This window comes from Myotis brandtii, unplaced genomic scaffold, assembly GCF_000412655.1.
Source record: "Myotis brandtii unplaced genomic scaffold, ASM41265v1 scaffold356, whole genome shotgun sequence".
Lineage (NCBI taxonomy): Eukaryota > Metazoa > Chordata > Mammalia > Chiroptera > Vespertilionidae > Myotis > Myotis brandtii.
In genome coordinates this window covers 604201-628032 of record NW_005363687.1, presented here as the reverse complement: position 1 = coordinate 628032, position 23832 = coordinate 604201, and the positions used below count along the sequence as shown (strand labels likewise).

The window sequence follows — 23832 nt, the reverse complement described above, 5'->3', positions numbered from 1 at the left end:
GGCCAGCCAGTCCAACCCTGTCCTGCTCATGCAGCTCAGAGAAGTGACCTCCCAGTGCATGTGGTTAGGGGTCGAGCCTAGACTCCATTCCACTCAGCACTGTCTCCCAGGGCACAACCCTCCCCCCCTCTCTGGGGGCCGCCTCCCTGCAGGACAGCCCCGTGCGCCGGCCCCTTACCTGCAGGACTCCCGGAGGGCCATGCAGAGGGGTCACCACTGCCCGCACCTCAGTTCCTGGACCAGACGCTACCAGCAACAGAGAAACAAGCAAGGCCAAGCCCTCAACCCTCAGCCCACAGACTCCCACGCCCTGGCCAACCTTTGCGGTGCTCCTGACCCCTGAGCAAACTTGGAAGGCTCGGCAGGGCCGTGGGCAGGCCCAGGGTCCCAGAACAACGACAGCAGAGTGTGGTCTGGGAACCACACTGCAACGCACATGCCAGGGCAGAGAGCACCCAGGCCCCGACTCCCAGCACCCAAGCAGGGTCCTGCAGGAAGAGTTTTCCAAGGCCGACCACCATCCACTGTATGGCTCCATTCCCTGCCAAGCCCTGAGGGCAAGCCTCCAGACAGCCAGGGGGTTGCTGCCGAGACAGTAAACCGTGGACCACATGGTGACTGTTTTCTAGAAGCAAAGCTCAGAAAGAGAGATGGTTTCCAACTGAGCCACTGTGCAAAATTATTAATTTTAGATACATGTTGAAGTCCAAAAATAGATTTTTTTTTCCCCCAAAGCTGAGCTTACATGCACTCCCTTTTCTCCGGAGCACTTTTAGATCACCAGAAGTCTCTCTTATAACCCCTGGACCGTAACAGAGGAAACTATCAAGAACCCTGAGGTAGCAGCGGGAAGCTAGATCCCCACCCATTTCCCTAAACTCTGGTCCCCAGAGGAGTGACCCCACTCCTGGCGGTTGACCTCAGATGCCAGGAGAGGTCAGCTCTCACACTGACATGGCTCATGAAGGGGGGCAAACCACATTTGTGGACTTGATCTTCATAAGGACCCTGTGAAGTCCATGCTATCATCTCAGTTTCACAGATGAGAATTTAGAGGACACAACCAAGGTCACAGAGTTGCTCGATTCTAGAGTGGGCCCATAGCAGCAGCTCCTTGTCCACACTGCTCTTTGCATTGCACCACAGCACATCCAACTGGGTGAGAGGGCCGGGAAGGAAATATAAGTCCCCTGCATCTGAAACCCAGCTAAATTAACTAGGAGTGGTTTACCCGGGGCGGAAGGGGGGGACGCGGGGGGCGGGAAGCATTGATATTAGGACTGTGACAGAGTGCATTATTGGTTCAAATTCTCCTCCCCTCTCTGGCTTCACACCCTTTGCCATAGGGTTTTGCAGTTCCTCACACGAAAGGAGCAGGATATATTTTCCCACTCCTCAACTCTGTGACACTGTGACAATGGCATGAGGTGAAAGAGGCCATGTGCTCCTTCGAAGACTAGACTGCACGAGTCTAGCCTGCAGCCACTTGCCCTCTGGCCCCTGAGAAGAGCACGCCTGGCAGCGCCTGGTCCCGGGAGGCGCACGAGAGATGCGTGGAGCAGAGCCACCAGCCAAGAGGCCCAACCACCACCAGGCGGGAGCAGAGCCCCAGCCAACCTCCAGCAGAGACTCCCCAACAGCCGGCTGGTGGCTTCCTCTCCGTAAGGATCAGTACAGGAGTCCTACCGGGAATGCTATCAGGGAATTCCCACACTGGGTAAGAAGTCGGACCGAACCAGTGGTTCCAGACTCTGGAATTTTAGGTCTGAATGAAGTTACTCTAAAGAGCTGGGAATCCAACCTGAAGCTGCTACCTTTTTGCTTCTGAGCAAAGGTAACATATAAAAATAACTACTGCTTACTAGTGCCATCAAGCCATAAAATGTAGGACATGTTGACACTAAACTGAGGAAGGAATATCATCGTAGAGTATGACTTAGTCCTTGCCAAGCAGAGAGAGTTGGCCACCCTCCACATGTGAGCCTTTCTCTTTCGTCCTGTCACAGAGCAATGAAAACTAAACAGCTCCAGTCCACATATTAGCAACTTGCCTGCACGCTTTATGGCGGAGCTGCCAAAAGAACATGAAATCACTTACATAAATTGCGAAGCTGAAATCATGGTCTGTTTGGTCTGGGACAATATAAAACTTGGGGCTTTTTTGGAGTTGTATTTTTTTTTTTTTTAAATCAGGATAGAAAATAAAGCTAAAGCCCTGGCCGGTGGCTCCGTTGGTTGGCGCATCATTCCATACACTGAAAGGTTGTGGGTTTGATCCCCAGTCAGGTTGCATATGGGAGGCAGCAATCAATGTTTCTCTCTCACATTGATGTTTCTCTCTCTAAAAATCAATAAAAGCATGTCCGAGGGTGAGGATAAAAAGAAAAAGCTAAAGATAAATGTGAGCACCTCTGTCTTTCCTTCTCCATTGTCTGCCTCAAGCCTCAGAGCAACATGTGTCCTGCCCAGCCCCCACCCCACAGAACTTTTAGTTGTGCTACACAGGTGCCTAAGATGCTAGTGCTGTGCTTTCAAGAGTATAAGAATGTGTGGATGAAAAAGAAAGCGGTGGTTCAAGCAGGAGCTCTCTGAGGGCTACAGGGACACGTCATGGGACAGAGGTGAGAGGCAGTGAATCCCGGACCAGCTCCAGGGAAGCGTGGCTAAGTCACTTAGGAAAGTGGACCATCTTCTTTCTGAGCATAAAGAGCCACTCCATCTCCTGGGATGTGTGGAGGCCAGGGAGTAAGAAGGGTTCTAAAAGCGGGTGGTGGATGTAATAGACTCTACTCCCACACCACAGGTGCCAGGCTGGCTCTGGCCAAAGAAACCTGGGAGCAATGGCACATGTCAGTTCCAGGCAGAAGCCTTGGGAGCTGCCATGAGGTTTGCCTCTCTTTTCCCTTTGTCATGAGACCACTAGACTTTCCAATAGACCATTCGAGTTTCCAATAGACCATTTGAGTTTCCAACGGACCATTAGCGTTTCCAACAGAGGGAGCTCCTTCAGTCTGAGGCCCATATCAAACTCCACAAGCGAATGGGTGTGTGACATGGGTAAGAAACCTCTGGGTTGGTGGAAGTCACTGAGACTTTGGGATTATTTGTTACTGTGGCAGAACCATGCATAACCTGACGGACACATAGGGACGCCATGAGTTGAGTTGGAGAGCTCAACAATAGTGCAACAGAGCAAGACAGTGAGTTTGTCTTGCCCTTGTTTTGGGGCAAATGAAAAGCAGAGTTGAAATCTTCTTCCATCACCACTTATTAGGCCCCAATAAATTTAATTTTATTATTTGTTACTGTGGCAGAACCATGCATAACCTGACTGACACATGGGGATGCCATGAATTGAGTTGGAGAGCTCAACAATAGTGCAACAGAGAAAGACAGTGAGTTTGTCTTGCCCTTGTTTAGGGGCAGATGAAAAGCAGAGGTGAAATCTTCCATCGCCACTTATTAGGCCCCAATAAATTTTATAAATAAATAAATAAATAAATAAAATTTAAAAAGAAAAGCAGAGGTGAGGGTTGAATACAGAGATGCTAACACATGGGTAGGGCTCTGGCCCCAGTGAGCACATGGCACCTAGGAAGGCTAGCCTAACCTCTTACATGTGGCTCTGGGTTTTCTGATTGTTCTTGGCTCAACCTCACTCACCAGGCCCTGAGGGGACTCACACACCCACCAGGGTCCAATGCAGAGAAGCAAGGGCTGTTCTTTGTAATCTGAAAGACAGGAGTCTCATCCAAACTCTGGCCCTTCATTTCTGCCTTCACCCATCCTCATGGATACTTCCTATGGCAGGCTTTAGGGAAGATGGACAATGGCCTGAGTTTCACAGGCTTACAATTAGTAGGAGAACTGACATCAAGCAAATAAGGAGATGAATACCAGTGGGTGAATAATATTAAATAAATACAATGAATTGAGAGAAATTGGCGAAGGCTGCTTTGGTAAGGGGTTCAGGAAAGGTGTCTCTGAGGAGGGGATATTTCAGATGAAAAATGGGAATGTGTAAGGCATGTAAAAAACTAGGGAAACAGCAAGTGCAAAGGGTTTGAGGTGGGAAAGAAAATGGCTTATTTGAGGAACAGGAAAAAGCCAGAGCTGTGAAAGCAAGGAAGAAAATTATGGCATGAGGCCAGAAGCAGACTGGTCATCAGATGGACAATGGCCTGAGTTTCACAGGCTTACAATTAAGTAGGAGAACAGACATCAAGAAAGAAGGAGATAAATACCAGTGGGTGAATAATATTAAATAAACACAGTGAATTGAGAGAAATTGGTGAAGGCTGCTTTGGGTAAGGGGTTCAGGAAAGGCGTCTCTGAGGAGGGGATATTTCAGATGAAAAATGGGAATGTGTTAGGCATGCAAAAAGGTAGGGAAACAGCAAGTGCAAAGGGTTTGAGGTGGGAAAGAAAATGGCTTATTTGAGGAACAAGAAAAAGCCAGAGCTTCAAAAGCAAGGAAAAAAATTATGGCATGAGGCCAGCAGCAGACCGGTCATTGGGACCTCATGGGCCCCAGCATGGAGTTGGAAGTTCATTGCAGGTGTGGAGGGAAGCGGGGGGTAATGAGCAGGGAGTGCCAGGACCTGGTTTCTGGTTAAAAGAGTCTCAGGATGCTGTGTGGAGAGTGACTTGTACAGGGGCCAGAATGAAAGAGACAGACAGTGAGGACACTCTTGCAGCCTGCCGGTGCTCTGTGACCTTCGTGTCCTTGGGCAATCCCTTATCAGTGCTACGTCTCAGTCATCCCATCTGCAGAGTGGGCCTACTGTCTGTTCTTCATAGTTCACAAACTCTTCGGGCTCCTGGAGGTGGGAATGAAGGCGCACATGGCCTTGCTCGCCCCTGCATGGTTCCTTCTAATCACTCCAGCTGCCTTTCTGGGACTAGTGCAGTGATGGCGAACCTTTTGAGCTCGGCGTGTCAGCATTTTGAAAAACCCTAACTTAACTCTGGTGCCGTGTCACATATAGAAATTTTTTGATATTTGCAACCATAGTAAAACAAAGACTTATATTTTTGATATTTATTTTATACATTTAAATGCCATTTAACAAAGAAAAATCAACCAAAAAAATGAGTTCGCATGTCATAGGTCCGCCATCACTGAGCTAGAGCCACGTCCCGAACTTGCCTGTGTGGGCCTCCCGGAATCTCCAGACCCCAGAGTCTCCAGCTTCTAATCACTCCAGCTGCCTTTCCTGGAGCTAGAGCCATGTCCAGAACTTGCCCATGAGGGCTTCCCTAACAGCCCTCAAGACCCCAGAGTCTCCAATGCCTACCGTGACAATGGGTTCATCTCTCCATCTGGATGGGACTGAGGACACCTGGAAGCTGGCCAGGAATCAAGACGAATGCAGGGGAAATACAGGGCAATGTGGAGGCCAGTCAAGCTTCCAGGAGGCCGGCAGAAGGGAAATAGAGGCAGATAAAGGTCAGACGGGTGCTAATTACGGCAAGAGAGATCAATCCTGACCAGGGGAGTCAGGCAAACCTGGGCTCAACACTAATGAGGGAGGGAGATTCAGGGAGCAAGACCAAGATGCAACTTATCCAGAGAACCTGACAGCCTGGCGAGGCTTCTGGACAGTGAGAGACCACGTGGAGCAGAGAAGAGCTGTGTCAGCGGAGCCTACCCTGGATAAGCCAGCCCCGGTTGACCTGACAGCTGTCCGGTGACACATGAGCAAGCTCAGCACAGATCATCTGAGGCTGGCCCATCCCGGAACTGCCTAGTTGGCCCAGAAACTCATAAATAATGAATGCTTATTTATATTAAGCCACTGAGTTTGGAGGTAATTTGTTACACAGCAATCACTGACTGATACAGAGGGTATGATGGCCAGCGGCCCTTCCTATTTCCCTGTAGCAGGCCTCCGCTAGCATCACAATCCTGTTTCCCTGTTCGAATCCTGTCTACATGTTCAGCTCACTGGACTGGGTCATGAGCCATGAACTTGACTTTACAAGTTTATTTGTGACCTTAGAAAAACGTCTTCCCCTCTCCGGGTCTGTCTTCTTATCTGTATGAAGCAACAAAATACTTCCAGGAGCCTCCCAGCTCTCAGGTTCTATGTTTGGATAACTCTGACCTCCTCGTGCAGCCATTCTGTCATTTACTCAGCAAGCATTTGCTCCGAGGCTGCTGTGCACCAGGCCTCGGCCAGGTCTAGGGATGCAGGCTCAGACAAGATGCAGACCCGGCCCACCGGGAGCTCGTGGTCCACTGAGAGCTCACTGTCTTGTGAGTGTAGAGAGGGTGCCTCTGAGGAGTCTTGGTGGCCAAGGAGGCTGTGAGGTGAGAGCAGTGGGCAAGAGTCGTGTTCATCCTTCCCAGCAGAAAGAGGGCTGCACATTCAGTGCCCAGGTGCCTCAGCCTCCGGGCTCCTGCTCAGAGATCGGCCTTGGTGTCCTAAGGCCTGGAGAAAGGTCTCTATATTTCAGCACATGCCCCAGGGAAATCAGAACGTGTGCCTTGAGCTGAGCGCACTCCATGTGCAGGTAAATGACAGAAAGGCAACCTCGGTCCACTCTCTCTCACCAAGGGAGCCAGGAGAGCTGACCCTTACCCCTGGGAGACCGGCCTATCTTTGTGGGAGAGTGAAATGAGCAGTTGCGAGTCCTTTACTCCCCTGATTGCAACAGCCCTTCCCGACCTCCTTCCCAGTCTCAGAGAGAGGTGGGCCTGTGGGAGGTGTCTGCGGGGGACCCAGCGCTGTCCTACCATGGAACCAGGGGGCGATGGCTTTGGTGTTCCTCTCGAAGCCAGCTTGGCGAGGCAGCTGCTCCTCCTTGAACCAGCGGACTATGATTTCTCTGGAGACAGGACGCAGAGGGCGCTCCCAAGTCCTGCAGAGAAGAGAGAGGGAGTGTGGGAGAGTCAGGAGGGAGGGGACGGAGGGAGGGAGGCCACTGTGCGGATGAATAAGCACGGTGCCCACACTCACGCCTGCGGAGAGGATGCAATGAGCCAGGTACTTGAAGACACTTTGCAGATTCTAATGTACCAGCTGTAATTCTTGTTCCCCAAAGAATACTGTGATCACTTGCTTTGAAAAGAGCCACACAGGTGGGAGTGGGAAAGAGGACAGGCTAGGGTGTCTGGGGGAAAGAAAAGGCACATTTTCCCTCAAGGATGGCCAGGTGTGAGCATGAGCATCCACGAAGAAGGATCCTAATGTAACGGGAGCAAAATGATTAACATGTCCCCCGCCCCACACCCCACTAAAGAGAATTCCGGTCTGTCCCTCAGCGTGGCCCCTCCCCCAGCCTTCTCAGGGGACACCTGCCTTCGCCAGCTGCTCCCTGCTTCCACGTGGCAGAATCAGGACAGTGAACAGAGAGAAACCGAGAACCCCAAATGGCTGTGGCTGTGGCTGTGGCTGAGATTCACCACCAAGAAACGAAAAGGATAGGACAGAGGAAAGTTGGGGAGACAGAGGACGGGGGACAGAGCACTGTGCTGGCTGACTTGATAGATTTGAAGGGTATCTGGGGAGGGGCTGAAGATAGCGTGAGATGAAGAGAGGCACTTGAAGAATTTATGAGTCATGAGTTACATATTTTTTATATTTTCTCACAATCAAGCCAAGATTTTAATGTGTTTGTGTCTGAACTGTGGTTCTTGAATGCGTATGGAGGCTGGGGCACCGAAACAGCCCTGTTACATTGGAGCTACACCGACAGGAAGCACAGTTAGAGTTGGACGACACAGGACACATAACAGGCACATGCCAGCTACCTGCTGAATGACTAGGTAGCAAGGCCACGTGCACTGGTCTGTGTGATGATATCTACGTGAGAGCACAGCGTCTGATGAGCAGCCTCTGGCCCGGCTTGAGCAACCTGGGAAATTCTTACTCTGTCACTGCCACCCACCCATAGTACTGGCATTTAGACTTCACCACTGTCGTCATCGTTTCTTATAAAATGAGCTGTCCCCTCACGTGTCCTGCACTTGCCCTGCACTAACACTTAGATGCTGCGTTCAGCACTTCCTTGCAAACCCCAGGATGAGGTCATATTTTCACTTGCCCTCAAATGAACCCACTTACACACACACACAGCAGCGAACAGTGTGACGTGAGGAAAGGGTCACACGGAAGCCAGCGGGTGAGGTTCCATCGCACGGCTTACCGCCACCAGCCGTGGAGTTTGTTCCCAAAACACCCTCCTTCCCCTGCTGCCTCCCTGGGCAATTCTGCACCCCCACTACCAGCTCTCTCCTGCTGACCCACACTTTGGGGTTCCCCTCCCAGTAACCCAGAGGCCCTGCCTCTTTATTACGCAGCACGCGGCAGCCCTGCCCCAGCCTCTTCCTTCACACTCGTGTTCCCCAATAAATAACTGCTCCAGGGAAAAACGTGTCTGTTCCTAGGACTCATGTTCCTTAGAAGGCAAGAGGAGGCTATAAATAACAGCAAGAAAGATGAGTTCCCTCCTGTCCCTCTGTTCTGAGCAGACTCGCCAGAGCAGGGATGCTGGGATGGTGCTGTGGGAAGTCACCTGGCCGGAAGCCTGACTCCTGCACCAGCAACAGCGTGTCTGCCCTCGGCACAGCCAGACCCAGGTGTGCCCAAGCGGCAGCGCTGAGCGCAGTGCGGTCAGGCCACTGGGCCCCTGGGGCAGCCACGGCTGGAGGCTGATGCAGGGCCTCTCGGGGCACTGGGTCTGCCGCCCCATCTGCATGGCCCCTGGCCCCCCTTGACGGCAGCAGATGCTCCCCTACTGAGAGCAATGGCAGCCAGCCTGGAGCCGGCTGCACCACGGTCCATGCAGCTCCATCACGTGGGGCTGCAGGACAAATCATCCGTTTCCTTTAAAATGACACATTATCCTTTTCCTGGGAAAATGCCAAGAAGGCTTTTGTAGCTATGTCTCCAAAGCCAGGAAACATGAAAGACAACCTGACCTGGTAAAAGTCAAGAGTCCCGCATGACAGAAAACTTCATCAGAAAAATCAACAATTCCCGCATGACAGAAAACTTCATGGCAAAAGGCAAAGGAGAAATGGCAAAGAGGAAAAAAGTGTTTATCACAAACAAAAGGATCCTCTTCCCTAACACTTAAAGAGTTCTTAGAAATGGGGGATGAGGAAAAAATAACAACACAAGAAAAACCAGGTGGAGGAAAGATGAGTCAGATATGGAAATACCAGTGGTCCTTAAACAGAGACAAAATACTTGACCTCGTCATGAAGAGAAATCAATTCCCAGCTTTCAGTGAGCATCATTCCTCACACGGAGCAGGAGCCGCACAGCACTGTGGCGAGGCTGCAGGGTGACGGGCTCACTGCACCCCCCTGTGAGGAGCAGGCTCGGTAACTCTCACCTCTGTGAGTGCACACAGGCCCTAACCCATGATCCCACTCTGAGGAGCCGCTCTTGTAGATAATGGTGGTATGTGTATAAAATTAATGTCTACAAGGTTATGCATTAGGGCACAGTTGGTAACAACCAAAGATTTCAAACAACCCCAATTTCATTAGTAGATTTTTTACAAGTAAATTATAGCACATCCTTGCAATAGAATACTGTACTATACTATAAAAAGAAAACTAAATAAAAATAGTTAAGAACTGACATGAAAAGATCCCCAAAATAAAAAATGGGGGGGGGGACCATAATGCAGAACCCTGTGTAGAACATGCAAAGTTTTATGCAAAAAAAAAAAGAGAGAGAGAGAGAGAATATGACTTCTCATGTTGGAAGTTGCAAAAGGAAATGGCAGACACTTACACTGAGAACAGCAGTTCCCTTGGGGGAGGGGGCACTGAATAGAAGAGGACAGGATGGAGTCGCTCTTTACTCCATGTCTTTTTTAACTTCCTGGTTTGCGAATCACATAAGTGACAAGGAAGGGAAAAGGGGAGAAGGATAGGAAGGAAGAAATTCAGACATGGTCAGCTCTCCCTAGCCTGCAGGGAGAGGGAGACGCAGGGAATGAGCAATCCTAAATCCCAGTTAAAGCAAAACTCAGACAGCCGTCCATCACCTGGGGGAGTGGACTCTCTGCAGGTGAGCTGTGGTTCAGACAGCGGCCCATCACCTGGGGGAGTGGACTCTCTGCAGGTGAGCTGTGGTTCAGACAGCGGCCCATCACCTGGGGGAGTGGACTCTGCAGGTGAGCTGTGGTTCTGACAGCGGCCCATCACCTGGGGGGGATGGACTCTCTGCAGGTGAGCTGTGGCTCAGACAGCGGCCCATCACCTGGGGGAGTGGACTCTCTGCAGGTGAGCTGTGGCTCAGACCGCGGCCCATCACCTGGGGGGGGAGTGGCCTCTGCAGGTGAGCTGTGGCTCAGACCGCGGCCCATCACCTGGGGGGGGAGTGGCCTCTGCAGGTGAGCTGTGGCTCAGACCGCGGCCCATCACCTGGGGGGGGAGTGGCCTCTGCAGGTGAGCTGTGGCTCAGACCGCGGCCCATCACCTGGGGGGGGAGTGGCCTCTGCAGGTGAGCTGTGGCTCAGACCGCGGCCCATCACCTGGGGGGGGAGTGGCCTCTGCAGGTGAGCTGTGGCTCAGGGAGCTGTCCCTCACCTGGGGGAGTGGACTCTCTGCAGGTGAGCTGTGCTCATGGAGCTACAGGCACTTACGCCCAGCTTCGGTGCCCTCACTGGGGGAGGTAGTGGCTCTGTAGTGATGGGGGCACAAATCTGGGACTGATGGGCACGGGCAAAAGGCGGAATGCTCCAGGCAGCCACTTCCCCCTCGGTCCTGGCAATCATGGGCAATCCCCTAAGTGCCCTCCCAAGCCCCTTCCGTGACGCCAGCATGTGTGAGCCTCCTGCATCCCACCATGCTCACCTGCAAAGCTGCTACCAGAACCCAGGATGCACCAGCACTGCCTGTGGTTACAGAGGCAGCCAGCCCTGAGTTCCAGGCCACTGGGCAGCATTTACTCCAGCTGAGGTCTTATAGCACCTGTTCTTAACCTGCGATCTGTGGACCCTTAAGAGCTTGAAATTACATGCAAACTGTTGGGACTATTTATATATGCACATTTTGGAGTGAAGGGGGTACACAGCTTCCTTTAGATTCTCAAAGGAATACGAGTCCCCAAAAAAGCTAAGACTCCCAGAACTCCAGAGTTACTAGAAATCTCCAACCCCCACCCCTTCCCCCCTCCTGCCCCATTCCACAGACTGGGACACTGAGGCCCACAGAGGGGAAATGACTGATCCCAAATCTCACAGCAAGTTGGAGGCAGAACCAGGACTGGACCCCCAGTGCCCCATGCCCCCATCCAAGGCCCTGTCCCCGCCAGCACCCCCTTGCCGAGCCCCCATCCCCACCAGACCCACCTGACAGGCACCGCGAGGGGCAGCAGCGGCCCCGGGCCCGGAAAGTGGTGGTAGAGTCTGGCCTCCTGCTCATGGCTCTGGCCAAGCTCTTGGAACATGAAGCTGAGGCCAGCGACGGTGCCCTTCTGGATGGCACGGAGCGAAAGGCGCCGGTACTCGTCCCGGGCGCGCTGGGCTCGGCGCCTTCTCTCCTCGTCAGCGGCCTTGGACCGACGCACTGGAAAGGGAGACAGAGCAGTTGTCCTAGAGCCGCAGCCCAGGCCACACGCTGAGCAGCCAGGACCCACGGGATTCCCCACGCGGCTGCATAGAAGCCCGGAGCCAGAGCCGGGAATGGCAGGCCACCAGCCCTAACCAGCAGCCCTGAACTAGCCTGTCCCTGGGGGATAAGGACATTCATGACAGTTCAGGTCAGGGGCCTCAGGCTGTTCCTGGGCCCTGTTCCAGAATGAGCAGGAAGCCTCGGGGTGGAAATTTACGTCTCCATATGCACTTCCTCCTGCAGTGTCCTGCTCAGAGCAGCTACTCACTCCCGCTGCCCACCCACCCAGCTTCAAGGGCACCTGGCAAAGTGGCCGGCACCTGCAAACACCACTGTGATCACCCACTCTGACTGCAGGGTTCTCCGTGCCAGCCCTGGCTGCATGCCTCCTCTGCACTAGCTCATGGCAGACACGTCCCGGCCACACAGGGGTAGGTCGGTGGGAGTTTCCCAGAGAGAAGAGAGGGCGAAGCCGTCCCTGAGAGGAAACCTAGGCTTCGGAGCCCAGTGGGCGTGTCTGTAAGTGCCTGATCCTGAAATTCTGTAACGTCTGCCATGCGTGTGCTGAGAGGCTCAGACAGGGCCCAGGGCCGTCATCGGCTCTGCAGTCACCACGATGCAAACTGAACACAGAAATGTGTGCCCTACAAGGGCCAGTGACCTCAGAGAGTTTACAGCCCCCAAGAGATGGCAGCACACAGACAGACAGACAGACAGACAGGGTGCAGAAGGAAGTCATACGCAGACTAGGAACTCAGCTAGGACAGGCCCTGAGTCATTGGTCACACAGAGACTACACCCAGCCTCCCCCAGCCCAGCGCTATCCCACCGCTTCTTCCACAAAAGCCTTCAGTGGCTCCCACTGTACAGGATACAGGGCAACCCCGTGGTCCTTTAGAGGTGTCCCACGCACCCACTTTCTTCCCCAGCCCACCAGGGCTTTGAGCTTCTCCCACACTCGGTGCTCTGGTCCCACCAAGCTCCCACTCCCCCCTTCTGCAAAGTCTCCTCTGTTATGCATGGGCAGCCGGGGCAGCTCAGAGATGCCAGCAGCGGCCCTGAGGGCACTGAGATGCTGCAGCAGGAAGCAGGACTCTGCCTTGGCAAAGCCAACCCTGCCACCAGCCCAGAGTACGGCAAAGGGTTCATAGAGTCAGACAGCTTTCTTCTCTCTCTCTCTCTCTCTCTTCATACATCCCCCCCCTTTTTGAGATATGATTGACATATAACATTGTGTAAGTTTAAGGCGTACATGTGTTGGTTTGATACATTTACATAATTTAATGATTGCCACCGTAGCATTAGCTAACACCTCCATCACATCCCATGATTATCATTTCATTTTTGTGATGAGAACATTTCAGATCCAGTCTCTTAGAAACTTTCCAGTATAGAATACAGTATTGTTCACTGTAATTCTATGCTGTGCACTGGATCTCCAACACGTATCCATCTTTTTTAAAAATATTTTTATAGATTTCAGAGAAGAAGGGAGAGGGAGAGAAAAATAGAAATGTCAATGATGAGAGAGAATCACTGATTGGCTGCCTCCTGCACGGCCCCCACTAGGGATCAAGCTGGCAACCCAGGCATGTGCCCCTGACCGGAATCGAACCGTGACCTCCTGGAACTATGACTTCTTGGTTCGTAGCTGGATGCTCAACCGCTAAGCCACACCGGCCAGGCAAAAACTTACCCATCTTTTAACTGCAAGTTTGCATCTTCTGACCAATGTCTCCCCAGTTCCTCCACCATCACTTCCAGCCTCTGGGAACCACCATTCTACTCTCTGTTTCTATGAGTTAGGTTTTTTTATACTCCTCATATCCATGAGAACATACAGTATTTGTCTTCCTCTGTCTGATTTATCTTACTCAAGGTCCAACCATATTGTTGCAAATGGCAAGATTTCCTTCTTTCTCATGGATGAATAATATTACATTGTGCGTGTGTGTGCGCGGGCGTGTGTGTGTGTGTGTGTGTGTGTGTGTGTGTGTGTTCCACATCTTCTTTCTCTATTCATCCACTGTTGGATACTGGGGTTGTTTTCCTATCTTGGCTATTGTGAATAATGTTCAATGAGCATGTGGGTGCAGATATCTTTTAAATATCCTGTTTTCATTTCCTTTGGTTATATACCCAGAACATTGCTGGACCATATAGTAGTTTTAATTTTTTTTTTAAGAACCTCCATACTGTTTTCTATAGTGGTTGAACCAATTTGCATTCCCCCCAGCAGTGCACAAGGGTTCCCTTTCCTCCTCATCCTCACCAACACTCCACAGCTTCCCTAAGAGAGTCTCCAGGCCTCAGGTTGCCCCTCTGTCAAATGAGAATGACATGTATGTCTGCTTCATCGAGTTGTTATAAAGATTAAATGAAACTCACAGAAACACTATGAAATGCTTCGGAAAAGCAACGTCTTATTAAATCAGGCCTCTGAGCCCAAGTCTCCCAAGGTGTGGGGCCAGGTGCCCGGGTGCAGATCCCAACACCATTTACCAGCTGCGTGACACTGAATGAATCACTTAATCCCCTGGGCCTCCATTTCCTCATAAGGAAAATGGAGATGATAACAGTCACTACTTCACAAAGTTGTTAGGAGGGTAAGGAAAGCTAATAACATAAGCCACTTAGAATCAGTAAGCACCATGGTAAGTTAACTAAAATTTTTATTTTCATTAGCCCTGGCATTTGCAAAGTCCGAAACACAGCCATGAACAGTTCTTGGCCCATCCAGGAGGGGGCACCCTTGCCCGTCCATCAGGTGGAATCTGTCCTGTGACCATTTGTAACTAGCTTCCCTTAAATTACACTCAAAACCTTAAGAGGTTGCTTTTAGTTCCTTCTCAGGATCAGGGAAGGATTTGGCCTGTATCCCATGAATCTGCTGTGAGAAGCCAGAATGCATGGAGTGCTTTTCATGTAACCCAGTGAAAACAACAAACTAGCAGTAGGAGCCACCCTGGGAGCAGCCACGGCAGCGTCTACCCCGAGCCAGCAAGGATTGGGCTGTCCTCCTGCCCCGAGGACCCACTGCAGCCGTGAGGGCTCACACCAAGCCATCTGCCTCCTCCCACAGCCCTCACTCGGCCCGAGGACTCCCACAGGCCTGTCCCGCAGGTGAGAAGGAGAGGTCCCTTCCGGCTCTGCCCTCCGGTCAGGGATGCGCCCACGCCTGTCTGGCCTGAGGGCACGTCCTCAGAACTGGGACCTGGCTCTCCAGGATTGCCGGCTGGGCCCTCCTGCTCAGTAAGAAAACCCAAATCTCACAGTGTTTGGGGTCACCCTCACCCATATCAGACCTGGGAATTTCAGCCACCTCTGGCTGGGGAGGAGGGCGGAGGAGGGCGGTGGCAGGGGAGGGGAGCATTGTGCCTGGCGTGGCTCCTAACTGTCTAGCCTAGGACAAGTCTGCACGCCGCTGGGTCTCCGCACCCTTCATCCAAGGGCCGCCCAAACTGCCCGGCGATCCTGGACTCATGTCCTCATCTGCCCACGGCTCCTGCTCGGTTCCCCAACACGGAGGAGACGACGGAGCGGGTTTCCTCTCGCCAGTCCTCATCTGCCCACGGCTCCTGCTCGGTTCCCCAACACAGAGGAGACGACGACGGAGTGGGTTTCCTCTCGCCAGCGTCTCTGTGAGCAGTTACAGAGCTCAGAGATACAACCAGGCTCATCATTGCGAGAGGCAGGGTGTCCCACGCTTTTAATGACACATTCGGGCAGGGTGTGCACATTTATCCAGCCCAGTGTACTGAGTGGCTACTTTGTGGCATCAAGTTTAGGAGCAGTTTGCATGGGTTGTGTCGAAGGAGAAAGGGCACGATCGCCCATCCTGTCAGTGGGTAGAAAAGGCCCTTCTCCTGTGGAATCCTTCAGCTTTCCCTCCAGCCCCGAATTCTGCTCTGTCCCCACCCATCTCCAGACCACACGGCATCTCCACAGTCCCCTCGGGTTCGGCCTGTCTCAGCAAATGGCATGTTAGAATCACTGACGTTTAACCCAGATTCCACAGCACACTCCTTTCTAGGAGGGAAAAGAGTGGAACCCATATCACTGGCCTCTGTGCTGGGCCTGGGCACGTGTCCTCACTCAGCTCTGACGATGCCAGCGGGGGTGAGGCGACTGGAGTGCAGCTGTGGGTGAGGAGCCACAGCCGGGCCACACAGTTAAAGGAGGAAGGGAAGGGGTTAACAATACAGTGCGTGGTTCCATGGTTGAGCACTGACCTATGAACCCGGAGGTCATGGTTTGATTCCAGGTTGCAGGTTCTGTCCCCAGTGGGGAACGTACAGGAGGCAGCTGGTCAATGATTCTCTCTCATCATTGATGTTTCTATCTCTCTCTCTCCCTCTCCCTTCCTCCCTAAAATCAATAAAAATATATTTTTTAAAAGCACACAATAATGCAGTGCCGATTTTTGTAAATAATATCACTAACCAAGTCATCCTGGCTCATCTCTAAGTCTCTGGGCAACTAGATGTTACTGAACTCCCCACTCCAACAAGTTCACAGTTGAGAAATAATTAAATGAATTTCTGCTTCTCAGAAGCCAGAGCCTGCTCTGCTGTTTGAACTGAATAACTAAGTCTGTATTCAAGTGATACGAAAGAGAACAATTCCCCTTTTTTTCTAAGTTGAAGAATTTAATTTAGGTTTTTTTTATCAAAAGCTGCTGCTCCCAGTAGATTAATGGCCTACTATATCTCTCATATTAAATTAATTGAGTGCAGAATGGCTTTGCTGAATTTGAATGGCAGGCTCCAGAGTTTAGCTCACCGTTCTTTAAGAAAGCATAAAATGAGGAATGAAAATCGTGGGACCTGTATTATCATGTCTTTCCTCTGGTTTTTGGAGGTTTTTCCACTTTCTCTTGCCACGAAGCACATTAATTAGCAATCAGGCAGCGCTCGGGCCAGATGATTTCCATTCTCCATCCCAACGAAACAGCAGCCCCGCCCATAAACTTTCCATCTCGTCGATAGCTACAAAAAGGGAAACACTTCACGAGAAACAACTTAGAAAGCACCTTGGTTTCTTCCCTCGCATTTCACCCTCTCAACAAGCTCAACTCAAAATGATGACCCGCATTTACTAATGAAGAGACTGAGAAACTGAGCAAGAACCTGCCCACAGTCACGCTAGTAAGGGGCAGAGCGAGGACCGGACTGCCAGTCGGGGTCTCCTTCCCCCACCATCGTAGCCTCATGTGACTCCACTTGAAATTGTCCATTATTTTTTAGTACAACCTCTGCCCTTCTTTCCCTTCTATTCTGAATTGAAATGAATGAATTATTCTTAGCTCTTGACCATCTTATCTTTCCAGCCTCATTTTCATCATTGCACTTCAGGCTGCAGCCACATTAAAACATGTGCCATGTCCTATACACACAATGACCTTGTTTTTGCTTGGTGCTGTTCCCTCTGCTATAATGCCCTTCCCTGCCTTCTTTGCCTCCCCACTTTTCCCAAACCAAATGTCATTTCCTCCACAGGCCTTTCCAAATGCTCACCTTTCTTGATGGAAAAAGATATTCCATGCAAGTGGAAATAAAAAGAGAGCAGGGGTAGCTAAACTTGTATCAGACAAAATAAACATGAAGCCAAAAATGGTGAGGCCCTGGCTGGTTTGGCTCAGTGGATGGAGCATTGGCTTGCGGACTGAGGGTTCTTTGGTTCTATTCCAGTCAAGGGCACATGACCAGGTTGCAGGCTTGATCCCCCGTGGGGGGCATGCAACAGGCAGCCAATCAATGATTCTCTCTTATTGTTGATGTTTCTATCTTTCTCTCCCCTCTCCCTTCCTCTCTAAAATCAATAAAAATATATTTTAAGAAAATGGTAACAAGAGAAAAGAAGATCATTATATAATGATAAGGGGGTCAATTCATTAAGAAGATATAACAATCATAAATATATATGCCAACTAAATATATAAAGTAAATATTATCTCAGGATTATTGCACTGCTGATTATGAAGGAAGAAATAATCAGCAATACAATAATAATAGGTGATGCCAATACCCACTCTTAATAATGAATAGATTGTTCAATCAGAAAAATCAATAAGAAAACATTGGATATGACTTCACTTAAGACCAAATGAACCAACAGACATGCACAAAATATTTCATTGAACAGTAGCAGAATATGCATTCTTCTCAAACTCACATGGAACATTCTCCAGGATAGGTCATAGGTTAGGTCTCAATATAAGTCTTAAAATTTTTAAAAAGATTGGAATCTATCAAATATATTTTCTGACCACAATAGTGTGAACCTAAAAATCAGGAATAGGAAGAATACTGAATAATTCAAAAATATGTGGAAATTAAACAACATACTTCTGAACAAGAAATGGTCAAAGAAGTCAAAAAGGAAATAAAAAAATCTTGAAATTAATGAAAATGGAAACATAATATATCAAAACATGGAATGCAGAAAAAGCTATTCTAAGAAGAAGAGATCTCTATCAACCTAACTTGGCACCTTAAAGAACTAGAAGAAGAACAAACTAAGTTCAAAGTTATCGGAAGGAAGAAAAGAATAAAATCAGAGCAGAAATGAGCTATTCACTAGAAAAACAATAGAAAAGATCAATAAAACTAAGAACTGGTTTTTTGGAAAGATGAATCAAAATGAAAAGCTTTCAGTCAGACTAAGGGAAAAAAAGAGACAACACAAATAAATAAAATCAGAAATGAAAAAGGAAACAACTGATACCATAAAAATATTAAGGATCATAAGAAACAACTATGAATAATTATTCACCATCAAATTAGAAAACCTAGAAGAAATGGATAAATTTCTAGACACATACAACCTATCAAGACTGTATCATTAAGAAATAAAAAATCTGAACAGGATAATTACTAGTAAGAAAGTTGAATCGGTGATCAAAAATCTCCCAAGAAAGAAAAGTCAGGACCATATTGCTTTACTGATAATTTCTACTGCACATTTAAATGTCCTTCTCAAACTCTTCCAAATTCATTTTAGGAGGCCAGTATTATTCTCATATCAAAGCCAAATAGAGACAATACAAGAAAAAAAATTACAAGTTGATATCTTTGGTAAACATAGATGAAAAAAATTCTCAACACAATATTAGCAAATCAAAGCCAACTGTACATTAAAATAATTATATAACATGAGCAAGCAGGATTTATTCCTGGGATGCAAGGATGGCTCAACATAATTAACCTGTTGCGATACAAAAATCCTCAACACAATATTAGCAAATCAAATCCAACTGTACATTAAAATAACTATATACCATGAGCAAGCAGGATTAATTCCTGGGATGAAAGGATGACACAACATAATTAACCCATGTGATATACCACATTAACAAAAGGAAGAATATAAATCATATTATCATCTCAACAGATGCAGAAAAAGCATTTAGCAAAATTCAACATCCTTTCATGAAAAAAGTTATCAACAAATTAGGTAAAGAAAAAAAAAACGTCCTTCAACATAACAAAGCCATATATGGCAAGTCCACCACTAACATGATACTCAGTGGTGAAAGAATAAAAGCTTTTCCTCTAAGATCAGGAACAAGACAAGAATGCCCACTCTCACCACTTTTATTCAACATAATACTGGACAGAACAATTAGGAAAGGAAAGGAAATAAGATAAATCCAAAACAGAAAGAAAGAAGTAAAATTATCTCTATTTGCAGATGGCATGATCTTGAATATAGAAAACCCTAAAGATTTCACCAAAAAATTGTTAGAATAAACAAATTTAGTACAGTTGTAGGATACAAAATCAACAAAATTGGATACAAAAAAAAAGTTGTCTTTCTATTCACTAACAACAAACTACTCAAAAAAGAAATTAAGAAAACAATCCCATTTACAATAGCATCACAAAGAATTACATACTTAGAAATAAATTTAACTAAGGATGTGAAAGACCTGTACATTAAAAACTATAAGACACTGATGACAAAAACTGAAGAAGGCACAAATAAACAGAAAGATATCCTGTGTTCACAGAATGAAAGAATTAATCTTGTTAAAATATCCATACTATTCAAAGTGATCTAGAGATTCAATGCAATCCCTGTCAAAATTCCAATGGCATTTTCCCCAGAAATAGAAAAAACAATCATTAAATCCCTATGGACCCACAAAAGATTCTGAGTACTAAAGCAATCTTAAGCAGGAAGAACAAAGCTAGAGGCATCTCACCTGATAATTATTATTAGTAATATTAATTTGCTAATTATTATGAAATAAGATTATAAAGCTATAATAAACAAAACAGTATGATACTGGCATAAAAACACACATGTCGACCAATGAAACAGAACAGAGAGTCCAGAAATAAACTCATGCATATACTGTCAACTAAACTTCAACAAAGTCACCAAATATACACAATGGGGAAAGGATCATTTCTTCAGTAAATAGTGTTGGGAAAACTGTATATCCACATGCAAAAGAACAAAATTGGATTAAAGACTTTGATGTAAGACCAGAAACTATAAAACTCCTAGAGGAAAACATAGGTGGAAAGTTCCTTGACATTGACCTTAGCATGATTTTTTGGGGGGTAATGACACCAACAGCAAAAATAAACAGGTAGTACCTTTTTTTTTTTTGGTCCTGCATCTTAACCGGTGCTCTTTGAGGTTTGGGTTTTTTTTGGTCCAGCATCTTAGCAGCTGCTCTTTGCCCAAGGACAAGAAGAAGATGCGGGAAAGTCGGCCAGGAAACAAAGGCCCAGTGAGCTACGCTGGGGCGAGGCCAAGAGGAAGACGTGGTCCAAAGGCAAAGTCCGGGACAATTAATATCCCAGTTTGTCTGACAGAGCAACACAGGACAGACTCTGTAAGGAAGCTCCCAACTTCCAGCGTGTGCCCCAGCCGCTGTCTCTACGATGGAGAACGCGGCTCCTTGGCCAGGGCTGCCCTGCGGGAGCTCCTAGTTCAGGACTCAGTGAACTCGGTTCCAAGCACAGAGCTCAGTCATTTACACCAGAAACGCCAGGGTGGGGAGACCCCGCTGCTGGTGAAGATGCAGGAACAACAGGTCCCACAGCTGTACATTTTGAAAAATAAAACTTTATTAAATAAAAAAAAACTACACACACACACACACACACACACACACACACACACACACAAACTACATCAAGCTAAAACATTACTGCAAAGGAAACAATAAAATGAAAGAGGCAACCTGTAACATGGGAGAAAATATTTGAAAACCATACATCCAATAAGGGGTCAATATCCAAAATATATAAGAAACTCATACAACTCAATAGCAAGAAACAAATACTTAGATTTAAAAATGGGCAAAGAACCTAACTAGATATTTTCTCAAAAAAAACACAGCTGGCCAATGGGTCCATGAAAAGGTGCTCAACATCTTTAATCACCAGGGAAATGCAAATCAAAACCACAATGACATAGCATCTCACTGTTTATTAGGATGTCTACTATCAAAAAGACAAAAAAATAACAAGTGTTGGCAAGAATGAGAAGAAATTAGAACCCTCATATGCTGCTTGTGGAAATATAAAATGGTGCAATGGCTTTGGAAAACTGTCTGGCAGTTCCTCAAACTGTGAAGCAGAGTTACCATATGACCCAGAAATTCCACCCCCAGGTATATACCCAAGGGAACTGAAAACATATGTTCACACACACAAAAACACAAATGTGCAGAGCAGCATTATCCATGAGGCCAAAAAATGGAAACAACCCAAAGTTGGATAAACAAAAATGTGGTATATGCATGCATTAGAATTTTATTTTGCCATAAAAAGGAAGTGCTGATAAATGCCATAACATGGTGGACCCTGAACATTTGCTAAATGAAAGAAATCAGACACAAAAGACCACGTAATATATGATTCTATTTATATGAAACTAGAGGCCCAGTGCACGAATTTGTGCACCAGTGGTGTCCCTCGGCCTGGCCTGCAGGATCGGGTTGAAAAGGCCTGGCCTGCAGGATCGGGTCGAAACTGGCTCTCCATCCCCCCAGGGGTCCCAGATTTCGAGAGGGCACAGGCCAGGCCGAGGGACACCCACTGGTGCACGATTGGGGCCGGGGAGGGATGCGGGAGGTTGGCCAGCTGGGGAGGACCACGGGAGGGCTCCAGGGCGTGTCCGGCCCATCTCTCTCAGTCCCAATCGGTCAGACCTTAGCAGCAAACTAACATACCAGTCGGAACATCTGCCCCCTGGTGGTCAGTGCCCATCATAGCGACTGGTCAACTGTCTGCTCCATGGTGGTTAGTGCACATGATAGCGAGCAGTTAAGCAGCCTTAGCATATCATTAGCATATTACGCTTTAATTGGTTGAATGGATGACTGGACAACCAGACACTTAGCATATTAGGCTTTTATTATATAGGATATCCAAAATAGACAAACCCAGAGGGACAGAAATTAGATTCGTGGTAGACGTGTGATTTCCCGGGGTGTGGCAGGAGGAGTAACCAGTGGGTACAGAGCTTCTTTTTGTGGCAATGAGAATGCTCTGGAATTAGATAACAGTGATGGTGGCACAACTGTGTAAGTAGACTGTGACCCACTGAATTGTACACTTTAAAGGGATGTTTTTTAAAAGTCTGTGTGATGAATCTGACATATGGTTAAGAAAGGCTGAGGACCAGAGGCCTGGGAGCAGACATCACCTCCCATCTCCGCTCCCCCTGCTGAGGCCTTGGTTCAGTGGTCTCTGAAGTGCACCACTGCAGCCGCCTCCCCTCTCATTCCCACGCCCAGTCTCAGTCACAACACTCACCTTTAGAAGCTTCCCACTGCGCACCTGTGTAACATGCCTTTCTATTCTCTGTATTTCTATGTTTGACATCTGGGACCACCCCTCCCAGGGCCAGCCAGTTCCTAAGGATTATAAAGGACTGGCTTACAGGTGTGCCTTCCACATGCAAACCAACCCCCACCACTTCCTGTAGCTAGTTCTTACACTCTGGGTCACGATGCATCTGCCCTAATATTACCCCCAGGGCCAGGTATCAGCCACTGGAGACAGCTCCTTATCCCAAAGCCTGTGGAAACTATTCAAACCAGCCAGGCCTAAGCCTGCCTGCCTTTTCCCTCCCTTCCCACAGAATCCACACACAGGCTCTTGCCCACATTTCCCTTCACTCCCTCTGCCTCCTGACCAACCCTGGGCCTTCCCTGTGTGGCCCTGAGGGGCAATCCCTCTGTTTCTAGGAACCGGGAGTAAAAACTTCCCCTGCAAGACAGTCATTTCCGTGTCTGCAGGTCCCACCAGCCCTGACTGCAGCAAGCCCAGGTGCACATCAAACACCGCCTCTGCCCTGACTCCACCTCCCTGTCCCATCTACCTTCTCAGCACCCAACTCTCCAAGCTGCATATCGGCCCCAGACAGCTCCCACTGCCTCAGCACACCACGTGCCTTTATGCTGTCACACATGCTGGCTACCCCATCTACAGCGTCCTCTCCGGCCTCTGCCTCAGCTATTCCTACGCCACCATCAAGCTTCACTTTACAGTGCTGCACAGGACACTCCCTCAGAGCCCTTAGCCTGTGTGTCTGCCTCCGAGATAATACCCTGATCCCTCATCTCTGGGTCCCCTGGACTGAGCACAGAGCCAGGGAATTATCGGTAATTCAGGAAGTACAGGGTTTTCTGTTTCGGAGCAAGAAATCCCCCTAGGCCCGTGGTCGGCAAATGGCGGCTCTCGAGCCACATGCGGCTCTTTGGCCCCTTGAGCGTGGCTCTTCCTAAGCCTTAGGAGTACCCTAATTAAGTTAATAACAATGTACCTACCTATATAGTTTAAGTTTAAAAAATCTGGCTCTCAAAAGAAATTTCAATCGTTGTACTGTTGATATTTGGCTCTGTTGACTAATGAGTTTGCCGACCACTGCTCTAGGGCATGCAAGCTCCTTGTGGGCCAGCCCTTTCCCTCTCTCCTTAGCAGGACAGGCACTGGGTTGGCCTGGGTAAGACCTCTGGCTGAGTGAGTAACTGGACTGAGGCTGAGCAAATAAACAAGTGGGAGGGGAGGGTGAGGAAGGCAGGCGGGTCTGGCCCCTGAGGACCAAGCTCTACTCACACTGCTCCTCCCACTCGCGCTCCTCCTTCTCGCTGGCCTGGCTCTGCAGTTGGGCCTGCTTCAGCGTCCAGTACAGCTCCCTGGCCCTCTGCTCCTCCTGGCGGCGGATCTGCTCTTCCCCTCGCTTCCGCTCCTCTTCCTCTTTCCTCTAAAATGTCCAGGGGACAGAAT

At 48.7% G+C, this 23832-nt stretch overlaps 1 protein-coding gene across 2 annotated transcripts in view; it reads right to left on the bottom strand.

Annotated features, from left to right (window-relative positions):
• Positions 1–23832, bottom strand: part of SH2D4B (SH2 domain containing 4B) — a 76296-nt gene that overhangs the window by 19619 nt on the left and 32845 nt on the right. For both annotated transcript variants that reach the window (XM_014544211.1, XM_014544212.1), the window contains exons 4-6: positions 23662–23809; positions 11317–11533; positions 6740–6864 (exon numbers count right to left, since the gene is read on the bottom strand). In XM_014544211.1, the coding sequence (XP_014399697.1) occupies positions 6740–6864; positions 11317–11533; positions 23662–23809 (490 nt within the window). The remainder of the gene's footprint in view (positions 1–6739; positions 6865–11316; positions 11534–23661; positions 23810–23832) is intronic.